The 23,692-nt window shown below is 38.2% G+C and overlaps 2 protein-coding genes and 1 non-coding gene across 5 annotated transcripts in view; all 3 read left to right on the plus strand.

The window, feature by feature from the left end:
- Positions 1-8,214, plus strand: part of il17rb (interleukin 17 receptor B) — a 17,998-nt gene extending 9,784 nt beyond the window's left edge. Inside the window, exons 8-10 of one of the 2 annotated variants that reach the window (XM_061985531.1) lie at positions 5,997-6,086; positions 7,260-7,534; positions 7,611-8,214. In XM_061985531.1, the coding sequence (XP_061841515.1) occupies positions 5,997-6,086; positions 7,260-7,534; positions 7,611-8,012 (767 nt within the window). In that variant the 3' untranslated portion in view covers positions 8,013-8,214. The remainder of the gene's footprint in view (positions 1-5,996; positions 6,087-7,259; positions 7,535-7,610) is intronic. The other variant, XM_061985532.1, reaches the window with a different exon arrangement.
- A 346-nt stretch (positions 8,215-8,560) lies between these two features.
- The window catches only part of actr8 (actin related protein 8), a 33,473-nt gene continuing 18,341 nt past the window's right edge, over positions 8,561-23,692 (plus strand). For both annotated transcript variants that reach the window (XM_061985526.2, XM_061985527.2), the window contains exons 1-5: positions 8,561-8,800; positions 15,422-15,592; positions 15,678-15,788; positions 18,865-18,969; positions 19,050-19,223. In XM_061985526.2, the coding sequence (XP_061841510.2) occupies positions 8,675-8,800; positions 15,422-15,592; positions 15,678-15,788; positions 18,865-18,969; positions 19,050-19,223 (687 nt within the window). In that variant the 5' untranslated portion in view covers positions 8,561-8,674. The remainder of the gene's footprint in view (positions 8,801-15,421; positions 15,593-15,677; positions 15,789-18,864; positions 18,970-19,049; positions 19,224-23,692) is intronic.
- Positions 8,965-9,038, plus strand: trnai-aau (transfer RNA isoleucine (anticodon AAU)). Its single transcript has one exon. It is a non-coding gene; the product is annotated as a tRNA-Ile (tRNA).

Genomic DNA, 23,692 nt, shown 5'->3' on the forward strand with positions numbered 1-23,692 from the left:
GCTCTATATTATATATATATATATATATATATATATATATATATATATATATATATATATATATATATATATATGTATATATATATATATATATATATATATATATATGTATATACAGTGTTTCCCACAGGACAGGCATCTATTTGTGGTGGTGTGGTCGGCGGGCGGGGGGGCGGCGGCGGCGATGACCAAGAAGAACGCGGAGTTGGAATATAATTACAACATTTTATGTACATATTTATTTACAGATTTGAACAATTAGTGATTCACTGAAATATATTTATTAATTGTGGTTCTTACAAAAAATATATCTTATAAAAGATAAAAGCTAAAATGTCTCTTAAAGCTCTGCCCCTTTAATTAGTGAATACTAAATAATTTAACTTTAGCCTACTACTACAACCATATTATTTACCAGCAACATGAAGTGAAACAGAGGCAGAGGTGTCCTGCCACAGTCAGTCAACCTCCTCCTCCTCCTCCTCCTGCTGCTGCTGAACAGGTCGCACCTGTGGTCCGAACTGTAGGCCTACCTCCTCTCCAAGTCGAGCCCTTTTCGGCCGTTGAAAATATTTTTCTATACTCATCTGTGTGAAGGAGTGAACATCCAACATTAGAATGTATTACTAACGAGCAGAAGCGCTCTATGTACAGTGCCGTCTAACCTTAAGCGGCAGCAGCTCAACACATGCAGGGTTCAATGTTAAGGTTTTTTTCTACTTGCCTGACTTCTCAAATCTACTTGCCCCAATATTTTTACTTGTCCTGCCTAGGTTTTTTTCTGGCTGTGTAGTGCTCATGGCTTATATCTTACTAGAATCCTTCCCGTTGACTATTTACAACACTACACAGTATTTATTATTATTATTATTATTATTATCTATAATTACATTTAAATGGCATTGCATACATGTAAAATTAAATGCTATTTCACATTATTTGACCAGTAGCAGTTACACTCATCTGAACAGGTCAGCCACCTGTTTAAAGCCCGATCACAGTTGAAATCTTGAAATGAAGGGCCTTTAATGGCCAAAACATTAACCTGGACAACATTTTAACAGCTGGTTGGCTCAGATTTTATTCTTTTCATTGCATTCACATGCTGCAGTGGACAGTGGACAATTTAGCTTCAGTCCATGTGTGTTTATTGACAACAGGGTTATAACCTGGACACGTTAGCTCGTCGGTATGAAAACACGTGACCGAGTAAATCAGCGGCGGTGTTAATGAAGCAGCGTCAGGCTGCTCACCGTCAGTGAAACGCTCGGTGAAATCGCGGATTAACGTTAAATAGCGATGGGTTGATGAGGCGTCATGAAGCGTTTCGACACATTGCAAAACTGTATTGATACTGTGTCGATACTGTGTCACTAAATACTGACATCTGCTGGACATTAAAAATCCCTACAGGCAACCTATGGACCGACTCAACTGACACTGATTTTATGCCCTAGTATATACAATAATATAAACCAAGTCATTGTATTTCATTTAGGATTAGTTCATATGTTCATTTAAATAAAAATATATTCGTATCTTTTTTAGATACAGTCAATAAAAAATGTGAACATGGATCATAACATGGAAATCTAAGAGAATGTGTTGTGAATGAGGATGCTTGTGGACTGGGATTTTTTTAAATTAATTTTTTACACATTTTTATTTAAAAAAAAACAGTTTTTCCAACGTATTCAATTTTAGACTATTTCTTTCATTGATTGATTGAGACTTTTATTAGTAGGTTGCACAGTGAAGTACATATTCCGTACAATTGACCACTAAATGGTAACACCCCAATAAGTTTTTCAACTTGTTTAAGTCGGGGTCCCTGATTCATGATACAGACATATACTAACATCATAATACAGTCATCACACACGTTAATCATCAGAGTATATACATTGGATTATTTACATTATTTACAATCCGGGGTGTGGGATATAGAGGGGGGGGGTTAAGTTTGGTTGATATCAACACTTCAGTCGTCTCTTCTTAGTTATTATTTCTCCGGCTGTAGAAAAGACCCGCTCACAGGGCACAGAGGAGGCGTCAGTGCGACACAGTTCGCGTATCGGTCACGTGACCAAAACAGCGCATGATCGGTCACGTGACTTTCTAAAAGCGGTACGCGCACCGACACAGGGTTTTGCTCTATGAGCTCGACGCATGCGCCGATGCATCGGTGTTGCCGGGCCCATCACTAACGTTAAATATATGACGAGCCGCGAGCGATGCAGCTATAACCTATCTACCTATAACACCTGTAAAAATGAAGCAATACTACCACGCTAGCAAGCGTTAGCTAGCCGGCTATGAGCCACCAAGCTGCTAACTATCGCCAAAAGGCATCATTTAAGTTTTTTTCCCCATGGCATCCTGGATCAAGGCTTTCAGCAGCTTTTGGAAGTTTGAGGTAGAAACGTAGGAAGCGCCATCATTATGAAAAGTAGCCGGCGAGTATTTTGATCCCGTCCGTCCGTCCTTCTTCTTCTTCTTCTTCTTCTTCTTCTTCTTCTTCTTCTTCTTCTTCTTCTTCTTCTTCTTCTTCTTCTTCTTCTTCTTCTTCTTCTTCTTCTTCTTCTTCTGGCCCACCAGGTGGATTAAGTGCTATTGGCGGAGTACAATGCATAGTAGGCTACCGCCACCTACTGCACCGGAGGTGTAACTACAAGCAACATTCACAGACAGTCCCATTGCTTTTATGAGCGGTCGAGCGAGTCAAAAGCCGAAAAATCCATTTGTGGCGGACATAATTCTTTCGTGGCGGGCCGCCACAAATAAATGAATGTGTGGGAAACACTGATATATACACATATAATATATACACATATAATATATATATATATATATATATATATATATATATATATATATATATATATATATGTATGTGTGGGAAAAAAATCACAAGACTATTTCATCTCTACAGGCCTGTTTCATGAGGGGGGGTTCCCTCAATCATCAGGAGATTTTAAAGGGAGCATTCACATACCATGGATTATATAGGGCACAGAGTGGGTGGGTACAGGCTGGTGTAGGGGCGTGGTGATTGGCTCATGTGTTACCTAGGAGGTGTTTCCGTCTGTGGCGGCATGCTGTTACAATTTCGCTGCGCTTGTTGAGGGATGACAGGTCTGGACGGTAAATAATAAACAGTTTTTCTTTCAAGCATAGGTTGCATCTTTTATTACCACTATTGTAAGGTGTGCTGGATGCAAGAATTTGCCATGTTATTGAATATTCAACATTATTGTCTTTGAGGTCCCAAATGTGTTTGCTGAGTTCTGTGGTAGTCCGCAGGTTTTGGTTCCTGAAAGAAGCCTTGTGATTGTTCCATCTGGTTTTGAACTCTCCTTCAGTTAATCCTACATATGTGTCGGATGTGTTAATGTCCTTGCGTGTTACCTTAGATTGGTAGACAACTGATGTTTGTAAGCACACCCCGTTGAGAGGGCAATCAGGTTTCTTTCGACAGTTGCAACCTTTGTTGGTTTTGGAGTCGCTCTGTCCGGGGGCCGACGGCTCATTTGCAATTGTTTTGTTGTGGTTTGAGATGATTTGTCGTATATTGTTCATACAGCTGTAGCTCAATTTAATGTTGTTCTTGTTGAATACTTTTCTTAGGGTGTTGTCTTTGGGAAAGTGTTTGTCAATCAGATTGAGGAATTTGTGTCCAATGTTAGTTGAGACGTTTTTGCTGTATGGGGGCTTGTACCAGATGATGTCGTTTCGTTTTCTGTTCTTTTTCGGTTGGTTTCCTGGCGTGGGTTCATAGGTGAGGGTGAAATTGTATCCGCTTTCATCAAGGGCTTTTTGGTACGGGGGGGTTGCTTGGTCAAATTCAGCTTTGCTAGATGACAGCATCGATAGCCTTTTATTAATTCCGGTAGGTATTCTTTTCGTGGTGGTGGGTGGGTGGTTGCTGTCATGGTGCACGTATTGGAGTGTTGTGTTGGGTTTCGTGAATGGTTGGTAGCTGTTATTTCTCAGGTTGAAAGTGACGTCAAGGAAGTTGACGGTTTGCTTGTTGGCTTCAATCGTGATCCGTAGGCCGTTCTCTTTGAAAATTTGGCATATGCGCTTCTTGGTATTCTCGCTGCTCCTTGGCGAGGCGCGACACACTGCCAGTCCGTCATCACGGTAAATACCAAGGTTCAGATTGAGGCTGGCGAGCTGGGAGAGGAGGAAACTTGGTACCATAATTGTATTTTTCCCGGTAGGCTGCTTTATTTAAAAAGTTTATTTATTTTTAATATTGGTATTCTATTTGACAATTGTTGCACTACTGCCATGTTGAGGCCTTGTTGATCTCTTGTCTTTTGATAGCCTACCTCATGTTGGTCTCTTGTTTTTTTGTTTGTATGTTTACAATAGCTTTTACATTTCAAGTTTTTTGTACGAAAAAAAAACACTGGACAGTAACCATTGTAACCAAATAATGGCCTGGTGCAGGCTGGTGCAAAAATAAATAAAAGCCTTGTGCAAATAATCGCCTGCTTCTTTTAAACGCCTGTCTCCAAAATCGATTTTGTGAAATAAACGCCTGGGCTACTATTTGGTAATATACGGTATATATATATATATATATATATATATATATATATATATATATATATATATATATATATATATATATATATATATATATATATATATATATGTATATATACACATTTAATATATACACATATAATATATATATATATATATATATATATATATATATATATATATATATATATATATATATATATATATATATATATATATATATATATATATATATTAGGGCTGTGAATCTTTGGGTGTCCCACGATTCGATTCAATATCGATTCTTGGAGTCACGATTCGATTCAAAATCTTTTTCTTTTTTTTTTCAATTCAACACGATTCTCGATTCAAAAACGATTTTTTTCCTGATTCAAAACGATTCTTTATTCATTCAATACATAGGATTTCAGCAGGATCTACCCCAGTCTGCTGACATGCAAGCAGAGTAGTAGATTTTTGCAAAAAGCTTTTATAATTGTAAAGGACAATGTTTTATCAACTGATTGCAATAATGTAAATTTGTTTTAACTATTAAATGAACCAAAAATATGACTTATTTTATCTTTGTGAAAATATTGGACACATTGTGTTGTCAAGCTTATGATATGCGATGCAAGTGCAAGCCACTGTGACACTAATGTTCTTTTTTTTTTCTTTTTATAAATGTCTAATGATAATGTCAATGAGGGATTTTTAATCACTGCTATGTTGAAATTTTAACTAATATTGATACTGTTGTTGATAATATTAATTTTTGTTTCACTACTTTTGGTTTGTTCTGTGTCGTGTTTGTGTCTCCTCTCAATTGCTCTGTTTATTGCAGTTCTGAGTGTTGCTGGGTGGGGTTTGGTTTTGGAATTGGATTGCATTGTTATGGTATTGCTGTGTATTGTTTTGTTGGATTGATTAATTCAAAAATTAAAAAAAACAATAATATTTTTTTAATATTTAAAAAATAATAATATTTTTTTTAAATGAGAATCGATTCTGAATCGCACAACGTGAGAATCGCGATTCGAATTCGAATCGATTTTTTCCCACACCCCTAATATATATATATATATATATATATATATATATATATATATATATATATATATATATATATATATATATATATATATATATATATATATATATATATATATATATATATATATATATATATATATATATATATATATATATATATATATATATATATATATATATTTGCATACACATATAATACATATATATATATATGCTTACACATATTATATATGTATGCATATTTATACATACACATATAATACATATATATGCATATACATACACATATAATACATATACAGTATATGTATGTGTATACATATTTGTATACAGTATATAGATATACATATATCTGATTATTATGAACTACTTTAAATAGTTATAATAGTGTTGTTGTTTTTTTACTGCAGCAGATCCTACACACACTTTGGCCAACATTTTGGTGATAATTTATCTGGGACTTGCTGCCGTCATGATCCTCACTTCTGGATGCATCCTGTGTAAGTGGAGCACCTCAACTCATACATGTATTATGATATTACTGTTTATCACACAACATATTATACATTACCCCCACATCGAACTAAAGTTTTGTCTTATGGTTTGATGTACAATGATGGTAAAATGCTTCTCTGCCTCACACGGCAGAAAAAGGACAGGGTAAGGCGGCAGTAAAAGAAAGCCAGACAAAAAAAACTTCTAAGGAAGGCTCACAAATTTTTAAATTTAAACGCTCCTTTTTTTATCGAATCCAAATTAAATAAATTAAATTAAATCAAATCATAATACATTCATACAATTCATCTAAATGTATAAGGAAGCATACCAATAATAACTAAACTATTAATTACAACAAAACTAGTAATTATCAGCTTATTAAGCGAATGTTGCTGATAAATGTTTCATTTGATATTTGAACTGCAGTAGTTTTAAGTGCTAAGCTAGCACTTAAGCTAAGTTAAGTGCTACCTACTCAGTGGCCTAGTGGTTAGAGTGTCCGCCCTGAGATAGGTAGGTTGTGAGTTCAAACCCCGGCCGAGTCATACCAAAGACTATAAAAATGGGACCCATTCTCTCCCTGCTTGGCACTCAGCATCAAGGGTTGGAATTGGGGGTTAAATCACCAAAAATGATTCCCGGGCGCAGCACCGCTGCTGCCCACTGCTCCCCTCACCTCCCAGGCGGTGAACAAGGGGATGGGTCAAATGCAGAGGACAAATTTCACCACACCTAGTGTGTGTGACAATCATTGGTACTTTAACTTTAACTTTAACTTTAAACAATTTTTAAATGCGTTTTTGACAATTTTGATGTATATTTAAAGTCAATTTATTTTATTTTAGAAATATTTCCCATCGATTTAATGCAGTTATTTAAAGCGCTGAACTATTTAACCAGCACTTAAATTAAATCAAATGAATTAAATTAAATTAAATTAAATTAAATGTATAAAAAACAGACTAGTAATAACTAAACTACTAACTGACTATAAACTGGTCATTTGCAACTGCGTAAGGGAATGTTTTTTTATTTATTTTACTACTAAAAATTTAGATTTTGCTCTAATATTAAACATTCCAGACTCCTTTTTTTTTAAAAACAAAAAAACAAATATGCTGTTCAGATGTTTATCACAGACCTATTAACTCATTCCAATGTCCTTCACTAAACAGATAAAAGATGTTGGAGACATGTTGCCTTATTGCTGGGCCTCAAAAGGTCGCCTCCATCGTCCAAAGTTCCCGTCTCTGTCCTCCTGGTGTACCCTCCCAAGGACGGAGCCTTCCAGAAAGCTGTGATGGCCTTGGCAGAGTTCCTGCAGAAGCACGCGGGCTGCAGCGTGGCCATCGACGTGTGGCAGCAGGCGAGGATCGCACAGCTCGGTCCCTTGCGTTGGCTGGCGGAAGAAGTCAAGGCTGCGCAGCGTGTCCTCATCATCTGCCCACAGGTGAGAAGATGGCTGACGTCCGCTCATCTTTATACACGCAAATGATTATAGACTTAGACGACTTTCCTTTTTACAGTCCGGCCAACCTGCTCCCTCCAACCTCATCTCCACCGGACCCTGCGTACCAGCTGCGGCTCATGACCTTTACCCTCTGACCCTCAACACAGTGGCGAGCCACGCTAAAAATGCTGACGAGCTCTCCAAGTTCTGGGTGTTGCAGCTCGGCCAGCACCAGGACAAGAGGCCCGGCTCCCTGGCTCCAGAGCTGAGGGCCTGCAGACGTTTTTGTTTATTGCGGGATTTAAGCAAACTCTGCAGGAGTCTGCACACTCGCAGGCGAGACGGCAACATGTGGGCAGATTTCATCTTTGTAGCAGACAGTGAGAAGAGTACGGTGAAGTTAAAAGACGCTGTGGAAAAACTAAGTGTCGTCATCCCCGCTGAGGCGCAACCACTCAATTCTGTCATCGCTCTTTGAATATTCAGATTCTGTGATATTATATAAAAATATAAAAATAACATCTTCAATATATATGTTACTGACTAAATGCATGTCAAAAGTGTCAGCAAAAAGGGAAATAACTGTATATTTATTATATATATATTTTGGGGGGTTTGTTTGAAAATAATGTATATACATTTCATTGTTTTTATTCATTCTTGTATTTGTTACTATTCTACATTGCAGCATTTTTTAAATATATTTTATTGCTTTTAAATAAAGTTTGTTTAAAAAAACCAAAATGCAGTATCTTGTCCAATGAGAGCAACTTAATTTGTGTCACGTGACCAAACACGGAAGCCACATCTCTACTGCGAGCTTTCATTTCCATTTAGTTTGTGGCAACATTTTACTTCGAGGGATGTATTTGAATATGTATATATATTTTATAAAAATGTAATTTTAATTTTTTGTGTTGATGTTTTTCGATAACGTTTGCTGTTTTGAAAGGAGATCCAGCCGTATACTAATTTGCCCGGTTCGGGGAGGTGTGGCTTATTTTATATCACGTGACCAAACACGGAAGTAACTTCTCCCGCTGCCATCACCACGTCGTGCGTTTTTCGGAGTAAGGCAGTTTAAATCCGCGCTTTAGCTTGCTTTTGAAGGCAGTCACGCCAATTTGGTCGACAGAGGCCATGACGCAGGCGGAAAAGGAGCAGGATAACGGAAAAGAAAAAGAGCGAGACAAAGAGAAGGAGAAGGAGCAGCGAGGGGTGAAAAGACCCATCGCGCCGCCGACTGTCCCGGATCCTCTCCAGGAGGTTTGTTGAATATATACAGTTATTTCCCCTTTCCAGCATTGTCTTGCTGAAAATAATCTACTGTGTAATTTTAAAACTAACTTTAATTTTAAAATAGCACAATTACTGTGTGTGCAACGTGACGGTTCACTCCTTTATTATATCGTGATTGAATTGATTTTCACGGCCGGTTAGCTCAGTTGGTTAGAGCGTGGTGCTAATAACGCCAAGGTCGCGGGTTCGATCCCCGTACGGGCCACTTCTTTTTGTCAAGATATCCTTATAGAGGGAAAATATTGCCCTTCAGCAGGGTCATGTCGTCGTATGAAAGGCTGAAAAATCCTATAGAAATATTTTAAGACGAGTCTTTATTAGTATCAACTAGTGTTGTCCTCATATCAATATTTTGATACCGTACCAAAATTATTTAGATTCTTATCGGTACTTTTCGCTACTTCTCGTCATAAAGGGGACCACAAAAAATTGCATTATTGTCTTTATTTTAACAAAAAAAAATCTTATGGCACATTAAACATATGTTTCTTATTGCAAGTTTGTCCTTAAATAAAATAGTGCACATACTAGACAACTTGTCTTTTAGTAGTAAGTAAACAAACAAAGGCTTCTAATAAGTTTGCTGACTATGCAGTAACATATTATGTCATTTATCATTCTATTATTTTGTCAACATTACTAAGGACAAGTGGTAGAAAGTGGATTATTAATCTACTTGGTTACTCTTTTTTATAATATGTTCTATATACACTTTTATAGGGTATATATATTTTCTCATTCTGTTTTACACACTCTTGGAGTCATCATGTGCCTAGTCATGTACATAGTGTATATACCCTGCCCCCCATTTTTTGTATATATTGTTTTTCAATTCACCTGACATGTAAACTGTGTATATGTACATAATTTATCCATTTTTTAACGTAATTTTTTATATACATGTTACAGGTTATATATCTTTTATTATTGAATGTATCAAATGTGATGAATATTTAATGGACCACAATGGAAACAAGCCTTTTGGCTTTTTGTGCCATCCATTTGCCTTTTTAAAGCATTACATGGATTAAATTCTTAAAGATGTCAATAACCTTCTCAATCAATCAATATTAAAATGCAATAATAATTTATTCTTCTGTTGTTTGATTCTTTACATTAGTTTTGGATGATACCACAAATTTGGGTATCGATCCGATACCAAGTAGTTACAGGATCTTACATTGGTCATATTCAAAGTCCTCATGTGTCCAGAGACATATTTCCTGAGTTTATAAACATAATATACCGGTACATTTAAAAAAAACGAAAGAAGATGTTGTGATGTCATAGTAGTATTGACTAGATACGCTCCTGCACTTGGTATCATTACAGTGGATGTCAGGTGTAGATCCACCAATAGCGTTTGTTTACATTTTGACGTCGGTTAGCTACGGTGTGTAGTGAAGCATGTTTAGCTATTCCTCGTCCTCCAGTGAAAACGGTACTTGTAAGAACCTTACTTTATTTGTCGCCATGGAGACCAGGATTAATGATTTAGAAGTAGCTAAAACACTGCAGACTGCAGATGGACTTTAACCGCTAGAGAGCTAGCCATGTCTTAAAGCACCTCTTCCTGAGGGTGTTTCAGTGTTATAACCAATGTTCCCTCTAATTTCTAATTGTTAATAACGCAAAAACTTACTGAACATTCAGTGGAGCACATGTGACAACATCAGACGTGCACACTGTGGCCACACCAGCAGCACACCTGTCCCCAAGCTGACTTAATAACGAGTTAAATGTTTTATTTTAATAATCAAATGACGGCAGTCACTTTCATTACATTTGTGTCTAATATAAGTGATTTGGCCCACTTAAACTAATATAACAAATACAATCTTGTTTTTCATGAGCTGTGTGCTGTAGTGTTTTATGTCTTGGTGAGGGTCCAGCTTTGGAAATAATTTATACCCCTTTCAGAGATCACATTTAGTTCTGCTTAATATGTCTTTTTATTAGTATTTCTGTAACAGCATTTCATGATTAATATTCATACGACAAATGAACATTCTTAATAAATGACAGTAGAATAAGCACATCTGTTTGGGGAGTCATAGTGTAACGATCTGGTATTGACACTTTGTGTGGGGTTGGAGTTGTCCGACTTTTTGTGTGGCCGTAAATGCATCACTGGCGAAGTGCGGTGAGTGCGTGTGTTGGTGCAAGTGAGAGACGGCTGCTGTTGATATGACAGATGACAAAGAGTTGGTTTAACCCTGGTTTGTACGGCAGACAATGACCAGTTTTGCTATCCATCCATCCATCTTCTTCCGCTTATCCGAGGTCGGGTCGCGGGGGCAGCACGCCAAGCAGGGAAGCCCAGACTTCCCTCTCCCCAGCCACTTCGTCCAGCTCCTCCCGGGGGATCCCGAGGCGTTCCCAGGCCAGCCGGGAGACATAGAGACAAGTTTTTTTTTTTTACTATGTTTTTGTTGTGGTTGCGGCCGACAAACAGTTTTGCTCAATAAAGTGATGGATGGAATTCCTGCCCTCTTTAAAGCGTCTCTACAGACGTAATAATTTAACAGTGTCGACGAACATTTTTTTCTCTGTTGTGGCCGTGAGGACCGGGACGAACTTTCACATACTCTTAATATCCAATTATATTAATTAATAATTATATACCCATTATATTAAAATAATATGTCCACACACACATATTCCTGTTTATGCGCCGAAATGAGGACCAGGACGTAAACTAGGTGGGAGTCGAACTTTCACATACTCTTAATATCCAATTATATTAATTATTTATTTGATATCCTCTATATTAAGATAATGTACACTAGAGATGCGCGGATAGGTAATTATTTCATCCGCAACCGCATCAGAAAGTCGTCAACCATCCGCCATCCACCCGATGTAACGTTTGATCAGAACTGCACCCGCCCGCCATCCGCCCGCACCCGCCCGTTGTCATCCATCCATCCATCCATCCATCCATCTTCTTCCGCTTATCCGAGGTCGGGTCGCGGGGGCAGCAGCCTAAGCAGGGAAGCCCAGACTTCCCTCTCCCCAGCCACTTCGTCCAGCTCTTCCTGTGGGACCCCGAGGCGTTCCCAGGCCAGCCGGGAGACATAGTCTTCCCAACGTGTCCTGGGTCTTCCCCGCGGCCTCCTACCGGTCGGACGTGCCCTAAACACCTCCCTAGGGAGGCGTTCGGGTGGCATCCTGACCAGATGCCCGAACCACCTCATCTGGCTCCTCTCGATGTGGAGGAGCAGCGGCTTTACTTTGAGCTCCTCCCGGATGACAGAGCTTCTCACCCTATCTCTAAGGGAGAGCCCCGCCACCCGGCGGAGGAAACTCATTTCGGCCGCTTGTACCCGTGATCTTGTCCTTTCGGTCATAACCCAAAGCTCATGACCATAGGTGAGGATGGGAACGTAGATCGACCGGTAAATTGAGAGCTTTGCCTTGCGGCTCAGCTCCTTCTTCACCACAACGGATCGATACAGCGTCCGCATTACTGAAGACGCCGCACCGATCCGCCTGTCGATCTCACGATCCATTCTTCCCTCACTCGTGAACAAGACTCCGAGGTACTTGAACTCCTCCACTTGGGGCAAGATCTCCTCCCCAACCCGGAGATGGCACTCCACCCTTTTCCGGGCGAGAACCATGGACTCGGACTTGGAGGTGCTGATTCTCATCCCAGTCGCTTCACACTCGGCTGCGAACCGATCCAGTGAGAGCTGAAGATCCTGGCCAGATGAAGCCATCAGGACCACATCATCTGCAAAAAGCAGAGACCTAATCCTGCAGCCACCAAACCAGATCCCCTCAACGCCTTGACTGCGCCTAGAAATTCTGTCCATAAAAGTTATGAACAGAATCGGTGACAAAGGGCAGCCTTGGCGGAGTCCAACCCTCACTGGAAACGTGTCCGACTTACTGCCGGCAATGCGGACCAAGCTCTGGCACTGAGCATACAGGGAGCGGACTGCCACAATCAGTTGTTATATATCTAATATAGACGATGCAAGGCATTAGTGAGGCATACCTGCCAACTACTCCGGTTTTCCCGTAATTCGTACGGTTTTCATCAACCTATTCCGGGTTACGGTTGCAGTGATAAAAAATACGGTTTTTCATTAATTAAAAAAAAAAGGGTGAAAACTACGCGAATTGCACCTTGTGCAGACAAGATTTTTCGATCGGACACGGAGGAATTAGCGATGTAAAAGACCACGTTGGGACAAAAAAACACAAGTCTAATGCCGTTGCTAGCGATACAAGTGGAAAACTTTCAACGTTTTTCGTCGCCCAAACAGATTCTTTGGATGTGATAAATGCCGAAGTTTTATTTACGGAGGCAATAATTGAGCATGGACTTCCAATCGCATTGGCTGATCACATGGGACAGTTAAATGTTTGTAATGCAACCTTTAAAAATCATTACGCGGTGATCGCGGTCCCAAAAATAAACTTTTCTTGCATGATAATGTCCAGAAAAATTCGCTTTATATTACTATAGAGTCCTTTTAACGAATGAGTTTGATGGTTTATCACAAACCTTAAATGAAAGAAGTCCTTTGTTCTCCTGCTCCATGCATGCGCTTTGGCCTTGCTTCGTGTTTGGTGCGCAATCCTGTCGGCTGTATTTCACAGCACGACATACTGTTAAAAGTGTTTATACTATTTATGCTTTCAAGTCCAAGTTGAAGAAATCTTGTTAAATGTTGACAGCATAACTACCAAAATACAGAAGTATGTCCTTAATATTTTTGCAGTGCTATTTCTGTTGAAAAGTTCAAATGATTACATTAGAGATGTGATATGTGCCACTTTTCAAGTGTCTGGTGGCTTAAATTAATTTTCATTAATTTTTCATATTTTGAATTCTTTTGAAAGGCTTACAAAAAAACTACATTTGAATTGTAATTCCATGCTATTGACAGGACTATTAATTTTAATGAAGTTAGCTTACCATGTTTACAGTATGATAATTGTGATAGAAATGTGAATTTTAGGCACAGAATATTTTTTTACAATTGAACAAGGCAGTAGATTATACAAGCTTGGACAGAAAGTTAATAATGACACCAATTTTTTTTTTTATGGAATTGTTTAGTACTGTTTTACCATTTGTTTACTGTAAAAAGTGTTTATACTGTTTATACTTTCAATCAACAAATTGAAGTCTTGTGAAAGGTTGACAGGATAACTGGCATTGACTGTCAAAATAATTTCAAACTATTGAAGTTAGCTTACAGAATAAACATGCCAATCAACCCATATGATTTTTGCTGTAATATTTTTGTTTTGAAAAGTCACTGTGACTGATAGAAAAGTGATGGTTTTAGCAACATTTTAACCTGTCTGAATGCTAATAATCATTTTGCGTCGGGGGGCGAAGCCCTGAACCCTCCACCAGGACTTTGTCCTGGACCTACCAGGGCCTGCGGCCCTTGGACCCTGGCTACTAGGTTTTTCTGATTTCAAAAGTTGGCAGGTATGGTGAGGTTATAAAGCTTTTGCCTGTTAAAGAAAGGAGACTGATCCAATGCAGCACAGACTTTCGCGTGCCACGCTGTCACGACCCAGACGCACACCAGTGCGCAATCATATGGGAGCCGCGCTGAGCGCACCTCCAAGCGCGTCTCGCTGCCGGCGACGGCCGGGTATGGGCCCGACGCTCCAGCGCCATCCATTTTCAGGGCTAGTTGATTCGGCAGGTGGGTTGTTACACACTCTTTAGCGGGTTCCGACTTCCATGGCCACCGTCCTGCTCTCTATATAAACCAGGGTGAGCCCCACCCCTTTCGTGAGCGCACTGCGCGCGGAGTGACCCCTGTTACGCGCCCCCGGCAACAGGGGTGGCGGGCAGGTAAGCTGCGTACCTACTGCGCGTGACGCCGGCCGCGGCGAAGGCGGACGAGGCGGGGTGTCGGTGCGGTGGGCGCGGTAGTGACCCTGGACGTGCGTCGGGCCCTTCTCGCGGATCGCCTCAGCTACGGCTCCCGGTGGGGCCCTCTCGGGGGAAGGGGCCTCGGTCCCGGACCCCGGCGAGGCGTCCCTTCTCGCTCCGTAAAAGTGTCCATCTCTTTTCTTTTTTTTTCTTCTGTTGTGGCATATGCAGCAGGTGCCTGCTCGTTTTTCGTATGTGGGTAACAACATTTAACTATGTATATATATTTCCGAATTGGTTTAACTGCCACCCGCCTGAATCTATTTAAAATCTAATTTTTTTTTATTTCAATCGCCCGATCCGACCCGACCCGCGGATAAAATCTAATTTTTTTTAATTTAATCTGCCCGATCCGCGGATAATCCGCGGACTCCGCGGTTGTGCCCGCAAACCGCGCATCTCTAATGTACACACACACACACACACACACACGGGCCCTCGACCAAATTTTCTTAGTCCAATACAGGGCAAAAATGTTTGGACACCCCTGACTTAAGCCATAGATTTCTACTAACAGGCATGTTAAAGTTAACATATATAATCACCAAACATAAAGTAGTAAGTGTTTTGTGAAAGGTGATTGTGTGTAGCAGGCCGCCACAAGTAAATGAACGTATGGAACACACTTGAGTACGATGACCGCAAAAGTCCTCCCGTGCCTTTCTGCTCTTTTACAGCAAATACAGAGCAACTTCATCATCGTCATCCACCCCGGCTCAAGGACGCTGCGCATCGGCCGAGCGACAGACAACCTCCCCGTGGCCGTCCCGCACGTGATAGCACGCCGGCACAAGCAGAGCGGCCAGCCCAGATACGAAGACGCCTGGCTGCTGCGGGAAGGTCTAAACGTGCGTCACGTTGTCGCCCATCCAAGCATTCGCTGGCCTCCTGACGTTTACACCGCATTGCGTCCTGTCGCCTAAACCCTGACAGAAAGCGGAGAGCAACGAGCAGAGGCAGAACGGGCTCAAAATGGTGGAGCAGGCCATTTGGTCCAGGAAGATGTCCAACGGCGTGAGGAGGACGCCGGTGTCTGCGGAGCAGGTGTGTGACAAGAAATGTGCGACAATCTTCTGAGAGCCAATTGTATAGCGAGTCAAATTGGACAGTATGAAATAAATAAATACATCTTTAAGTAGTTACTTAAATGCAAAAATATATTGAATTATTATTTATTTTAATATTCGATTGGTTATTTCCTATTTAATTATCATTTATGTAATTATTTATTTCATCAACCTGTTCGGCAGCGTTTCGTGAATTGATTATTACATGTGTCAGGGTCAGTGGGCGGGGCTAACAGGGCTCCAGTCCAATGGTTAGTGGGGTCAGAAGCCACTTCAAAACATGGCGGCCAAGGAGGTTAAACTCTTACTTTTTTAGGAGTTTTTCCCCCGCCCTTTTGGAACAAGACACGGAACAGAAATCCTCCGCTTCTTTGGTCGAAGTTCCACGGACGAGTGGACGTGCCAGTCAGGTGTTAGGCTCTGCCCATTGACTTTGATAGATAATGTGATATCTGTCATATTTGGCCCGTATGGAGGTTAATTAGTGTCAAAAGCTTTTTGTTTTAACTCAATTTTTATAGATATAATTTTTGTATAGTGATTTTTTTTTTACAGTGAATTTTTATACACCAAATTGTATTACACTGAATTTTTTACACTGAACTTTAATCAACTTAAATTTTCGTGCACTAAATTTTTATATACTTAATTTTTTTATTCACTAATTTTTTTAAATTAGGGGTGCGGTCAACATGACGTCCTCATATAATTAGCATAATCTGCAATCTATTCCTTATAAAGGCTTAATTCTGCTACGAGCGGTGCCCAAAGTGCGGCCCGGGGGCCATTTGTCGCCCGCAGCTAAGTTTTTAACGGCCCGTGGCACATTTTTAAAAAATACTATTAAACAAAAAAAACATTAAAAAGTGGAATAAAAGAGTAAACAGGTGAAATGTAACAAGAAAGCGTTCCAATGTTGACTCGAACAACACAAAACTGTGAAGCAGGCTGTTTTTTTTTCTTTCAAACTGTCATTGCTCAGACAATAATAATGCATTAAAATCAACGCCTGGTAAACAAAATGGTAAGCACTTTTACAGTACTAAGAAACAAAAGTTGACATCCTTTTAAATAATTACTTGCATTATTATTATATGTTATAACAACATTACATTATAAACACTGTAGTTTTTATCGGTTATTTCTTCAGTTGAAGAGCATGGTGTGGACAAAAGCTCTGAGTCTGTCTGCATTAAGACAAACATTTTTAAAGTCAATTATTACACGTTATTTTACAAAAGCCAAAACCAGTGAAGTTGTCACGTTGTGTAAATGGTAAATAAAAACAGAATACAATGATTTGCAAAACCTTTTCAACCTATATTCAATTGAATAGACTGCAAAGACAAGATATTTAATGTTCACACTGAGAAACATTTTGCAAAGAATCATGAACTTAGAATTTAATGGCAGCAACACATTGCAAAAAAGTTGTCACAGGGGCATTTTTACCACTGTGTTACATGGCCTTTCCTTTTAGCAACACTCAGTAAACATTTGGGAACTGAGGAGACACATTTTTGAAGTGGAATTCTTTCCTATTCTTGCTTGATGTACAGCTTAAGTTGTTCAACAGTCTGGGGTCTCCGTTGTGGTATTTTAGGCTTCATATTGCGCCACACATTTTCAATGGGAGACAGGTCTGGACTACATGCAGGCCAGTCTAATACCCGCACTCTTTTACTATGAAGCTACACTGTTGTAACATGTGGCTTGGCATTGTCTTGCTGAAATAAGCAGGGGCGTCCATGATAACGTTGCTTGTATGTACCTTTCAGCATTAATGGTGCCTTCACAGATGTGTAAGTTACCCATGCCTTGGGCACTAATACACCCCCATACCATCACAGATGCTGGCTTTTCAACTTTGCGCCTATAACAGTCCGGATGGTTCTTTTCCTCTCTGGTCCGGAGGACACGACGTCCACAGTTTCCAAAAACAATTTTAAATGTGGACTCATCAGACCACAGAACACTATTACACTTTGCATCAGTCCAACTTAGATGAGCTCGAGCCCAGCGAAGCGTTTCTGGGTGTTGTTGATAAATGGCTTTGGCCTTGCAAAGTAGAGTTTTAACTTGCACTTACAGATGTAGCGACCAACTTTTGTTACTGACAGTGTGTTCCTGAGCCCATGTGGTGGTATCCTTTACACGCTGATGTCGCCTTTTGATGCAGTACCGCCTGAGGGATCGAAGGTCACGGGCATTCAACGTTACGTGCAGTGATTTCTCCGGATTCTCTGAACCTATTGATGATATTACGGAGCGTAGATGGTGAAATCCCTAAATTCCTTGCAATAGCCGGTTGAGAAATATTGTTCTTAAACAATTTGCTCGCGCATTTGTTGACAAAGTGGTGACCTTCGCCCCATCCTTGTTTGTGAATGACTGAGCATTTCATGGAAGCTGCTTTTATACCCAATCATGGCACCACCTGTTCCCAATTAGCCTGTTCACCTGTGGGATGTTCCAAATAAGTGTTTGATGAGCATTCCTCAACTTTCTCAGTCTTTTTTGCCTTTTGTGCCAGCTTTTTTGAAACATGTTGCAGGCATCAAATTCCAAATGAGCTAATATTTGTGAAAAAAAATGACAAAGTTTCTCAGTTCAAACGTTAAGTATTTTGTCTTTGCAGTCTATTCAATTGAATATACGTCGAAAAAGATTTGCAAATCATTGTATTCTGTTTTTATTTACCATTTACACAACGTGCCAACTTCACTGGTTTTGGGTTTTGTAAGATGAGGCACTTTGGGACAATAATATGTTGAATGGCAGTTTATGCATTTTTATGTATAAAATATAAATTATGAAAACAAAAATCGAAATTAGGTTTTTTTTCCTCAAAATCGTGCAGGCCTAGTGTAAATAGGGCGCAATGTAACACATTCAGCTCCTTCCGAGTGCGACAACATGCCATATAATGTACAGTAGTGCCATCTCATGTCCTGGGAGTGCAACTGCATTGCAATTGAGACTAACCAAGATAGGACAACTAGACAGCACAGTTATGGTAATCGGCTCATTTAAAAAATATATAATTGTCGTAGGCGAGAGCGTACAACTGTCAGATCCGTCCTGCCGTGCTGGACAGCAGCTCCAGGGTCAAGTGGACCAACACGGCTCAGCAGCCGCCTCACCTGGTGGGAGAGGAGGTCAGTACGGCAAGAAACTGCACGTTTGGCCTTTCCCCTCACTGTCTGCGCCTCACTATCCCCCCGCCGTGGTCTTGCAGGCACTGTACGTAAAGCCCACAGACTGTTACGACGTCCACTGGCCTGTGGTGAGAGGTCAGCTCAACGTGCACGCCGGCCCCGGAGGGTCATTGACGGCTGTCCTGGCCGACCTTGAGACCATTTGGACTCACGTCATTCAAAAGAACCTGGAGATCCCCCTCAAAGACTTAAAGGTATGGAAGATGTTTTTGTTTGAATCCTTTATTGGACTCGCAGAGAGACATTTAAATTATTTTTATTTATTAATTATTTAAGTATTTGTCCAACTTTATTTTACTCCTTTTAGTTTGCATCCCTGCCCACTCTCATCTCACAAATTAACTAAGTTTCCCACGGAAGCATTCTTCCTTGAAGAGTAAGAACTGCAGAAAAAGACTCCATATTTTCTTTGGTTTTCACTTTCTGTAGGTGGACTCACCACACCTTACAGTTTTGAGGTACTTACGTTGGCCTGTATGGAGGGTGATTTGTGTAAAAAGCTTTTTTTTAACACTGAATTTTTATAGATTGAATTTGTATTCACTGATTTTTTTAAGCCCTGCGATGAGGTGGCGACTGTCCAGGGTGTACCCCGCCTTCCGCCCGAATGCAGCTGACATAGGCTCCAGCACCCCCCGCGACCCCAAAAGGGACAAGCGGTAGAAAATGGATGGATGGATGGATGGATGATTTTTTTCAACTGAATTTTTGAAAGTTTTAACATTGCATTTTTATACATTAAATTGTATTACACTGAATTTTCATACACTGATTTTTTTTACACTGAATTTTAATCTTAATTTTCATGCAGTCAATTTTTACACACAAAATTTTTATTCACTGATTTTTAAACTGAAATTTTGAAAGTTTTTACATAGAATTTTTATAGGCAAAATTTTATTACACTAATTTTTTTACACATTTTTTACTGAATTTTAATACGCTTAATTTTGTACACAATTTTTATACACTTAATTTTTTTTAACTAAGTTTTTTTTACACTAAATGTTTATACAATAACTTTTATTACACTGCATTTTTTACACTCAATTTTATTACACTGATTTTTTTTACGCTGAATTTTAATACACTTAATTTACGTACACTAAATATTCATACACGAAATTGTTATTCACTGATTATTTAAACTGAATTTTTATACACCAAATTTTATTACATTGAATTTTTTTTTACGCTGAATTTTATTACACTTAATTTTCATGCACTAATTTCTTCTACACAACATTTTTATTCACTGATTTTTTAAACTGAATTTTTTAAAGTTTTTACATAGAATTTTTAGAGGCTAAATTTTATTACACTGAATTTTTATACACAGATTTTTTTTTACACTAAATTTTAATACACTTAATTTTCATGCAGTCCATTTTTATTCACTGATTTTTTAAATTGAATTTATGAAAGTTTTTACATTAAATTTTTGTAGGCTAAATTTTATTCCACTGAATTTTTATACACAATTTTTATTCCACTGAATTTTTATACACACATTTTTTTACACTGAATTTTAATACACTTGATTTTGTACACAAATTATTTTATACACTTAATTTTTATTCACTGATTTTTTTCAAATTTAAATTTGTTTTTACACTAAATGTTTATACAATAACTTGTATTGCACTGCATTTTTATACATTAACATTTATTACATTTTCATACACTAAATTTGTATTCACTGATTTTTTAAACTGAATTTTTATACACTGAATTTTTTACACCGCATTTTATTACACTGGATTGGGGCGCCGTACCTCCTTGGTTGGTAGAGCGGCCGTGAGGGTTCCAGGTTTGATCCCCGCTTCTGCCGTCTTTGTCACTGCCGTTGTGTTCTTGGGCAAGACACTTTATCCACCTGCTCCCAGCGCCACCCACACTGGCTTAAATGTAACTTACATACTGGCTTTCACTATGTAAAGCGCTTTAAATCACGAGAGAAAAGTGCTATATAAATATAATTCACTTCATTGCACATTTTCGTACACTGAATTTGTTACACTTAATTTTTGTACACTAATTTTTTATACGTCTAATTTTGTATTCACTGATTTTTTTAAACAGAATTTAAAAAAAGTTTTAACATTGAATTTGTATACGTTAAATTTTATTAAACTGAATTTTTGTACACAGATTTTTTTTTACACTGAATTTTAATACACTTAGTTTTTGTACACTAAATGTTTATACACTAAAGTTTTTACAGTGTAATTATTATACATTAGTTTTTAAACACTGATTTTTTTTAAACTATATTTTTGATATTTTTTACACTAAACGTTTATACGTTAACTTATTTATTTATTTATTATTTATTTTTAATACACTGAGTTTCACTGAATTTTCTTCTTTTTTTTTTTTTTTCATAAAATTTGTATACACTGAATTTTTAAAACTGAATTAAAAAAAAAACTTAAACTGAATTAAAAGAAAAATGTACACTGATTTTTTTTACATTTTTTACACCAAATTGTACTACATTTTATTTTTTGACACTGAATTTTTTTACATGGAATTTTCATACATTGAATTTGTAAACACTGTTTTTAGCACTGGAATTTTTATAAACCGCATTTCTGAAATTTTTTGACATAATTTTTTTTTACTGAATTTTAATACACTTAATTTTTAGACTGGATTTTTAAAACACAAAAATGTTTTTTATTCAACAAAATTCTCGGAATAATTTGATGTAAAAAAAAATGTAGTTCACAAAATTCAAACGCAAAAAATTCAGTTCTATAAATTCAGTGTGAAAAAAGCTTTTGTAATAAAGACACAAATTAAGTTCCGTAGGCTCGCAAAAAATACATTAAGACCGCCGCAAAGCTACCTGTTATGCACACATTCTAACGGGAGTGCATGTAAATGTAGCATGTTGTTACAACTCTGTACATTAGGTGGCGGTATACATTGTAACGCCGCTTCTGCAGACCTCATGTATTAAGAGTGTGGAGGATTTCCGACTAAAAAAAATGGTGTACACTCAAAACCAGAAAACGTTGTACGCATCCAATACATTTTAGAAAAACAATTGTTTTACTCTATATTATCTGTACCAGACTATAAGCTGCAGATGTATACGTTGTGAAATGGGTTATTTACACAGAAATATTTTGTAATTTACATACCTTAATTGTTTCTAAATGGTGTCTGTAACACGGCAGTAAAACGGATGATCAAACAAAACAGAAGTCATCGTCATGGACCCACTAGCTGCGCAAGCTAGCTCTCCAATCAGCTAAACAGACTCAATAACTCCACGGTGACGTTTTGGTGAATTTACGAAACTGAAACAATACAAAAAGATTGCCATTGTAAGTTCATACTAACACAGACGCTCGTAAACGTGTTAGCATATTAGTTCATGCTAACGACGCTAGCATGAACGTACAAATATGCATGAAAACACTCCTACAGACATCACACATTAGACAGTTTAGTTAGTAAGAATTGTTTTAGTTATTTTGTAAAATTTACGAAATGCTATGGATGACTTACAAGATGAAAGGACTGTGATGTAAAACTAAAAATTTTTTTTAAATGCTAGCATGCTAATGTTAGCATACATCAAGTACCAAAATATGACACTGGTGTATACCCATAAAATTTGCCAAAAAAGCTAGACTACTAGCATTAGCATTACAACAGGTAGCATTTGTATAGTAACAAAATATTTGACACTAAGGTGTATACTAAAGCTAGCATGCTAAAATATTAACTGTAGAATGTGTCAAGTACCAAAATATATTACTTTGCGATGTATACCTGAAAAATGTGTTACATTTTAGCATTAGCATTATAACAGTTAGCATACATCAAGTACCAACATAGTACACTGGTAACAGGGCAGTAAAACGATTGATCAAACAAAACAGAAGTCATCGTCATGGACCCACTAGCTGTGCAAGCTCGCTCTCCAATCAGCTAACCAGACTCAATAGCTTCACTGTGACGTTTTGGTAAATTTACCGAGGAATTTGTGAAACTGAAGCAATACAAAAAGAATGCCATTGTAAGTTAATAATACTAACACAGACACTTGTAAACGTGTTAGCATATTAGCTAATGCTAACAATGCTAGTATGAAGGTACAAATATGCATGAAAACACTCCTACAGACATCACACATTAGACGGTTTAGTAAGTAAGAACTGTTTTAGTTATATTGTAAAATGTACGAACTTTGCTTGGAGTGATGAATAAGAAATAGTGGAAACGCTATGGACGACTTAGAAGATGGAAGGACACTTCTACTTCCGGTTGAAAGCACTAAATGGAAGGGCACTGCAACACCTGATGGCGCTTTAGCACAAACAATAACACACCTTTTCAGCGTTTTTGCTTGTTTGGTTGTTTTTAATGATTTACATTATGGCTGTCAGCGTAGAACAATCTGTAAATTAGCCGCACCATTTTATAAACCGCAGGATTCCAAGTGAAGGGAAAAAAATAGCGTCTTATAGTCCGTAATTTACAGCATGTGCTTTCACTGGCATGTGTTATCTACTTTTAAGTCTGCACAGTATAAAAGGAGTAAAACATCAACATATATTTGTTACAAGGAACACTTAACGTTAATAACAAATAAAATAAAATAAAAAAAACTGAATTTGATTCAATGTTGTTGGAAAAAAACATTGCA

This window comes from Nerophis lumbriciformis, linkage group LG23, assembly GCF_033978685.3.
Source record: "Nerophis lumbriciformis linkage group LG23, RoL_Nlum_v2.1, whole genome shotgun sequence".
In the NCBI taxonomy this organism is placed as follows: Eukaryota; Metazoa; Chordata; class Actinopteri; order Syngnathiformes; family Syngnathidae; genus Nerophis; species Nerophis lumbriciformis.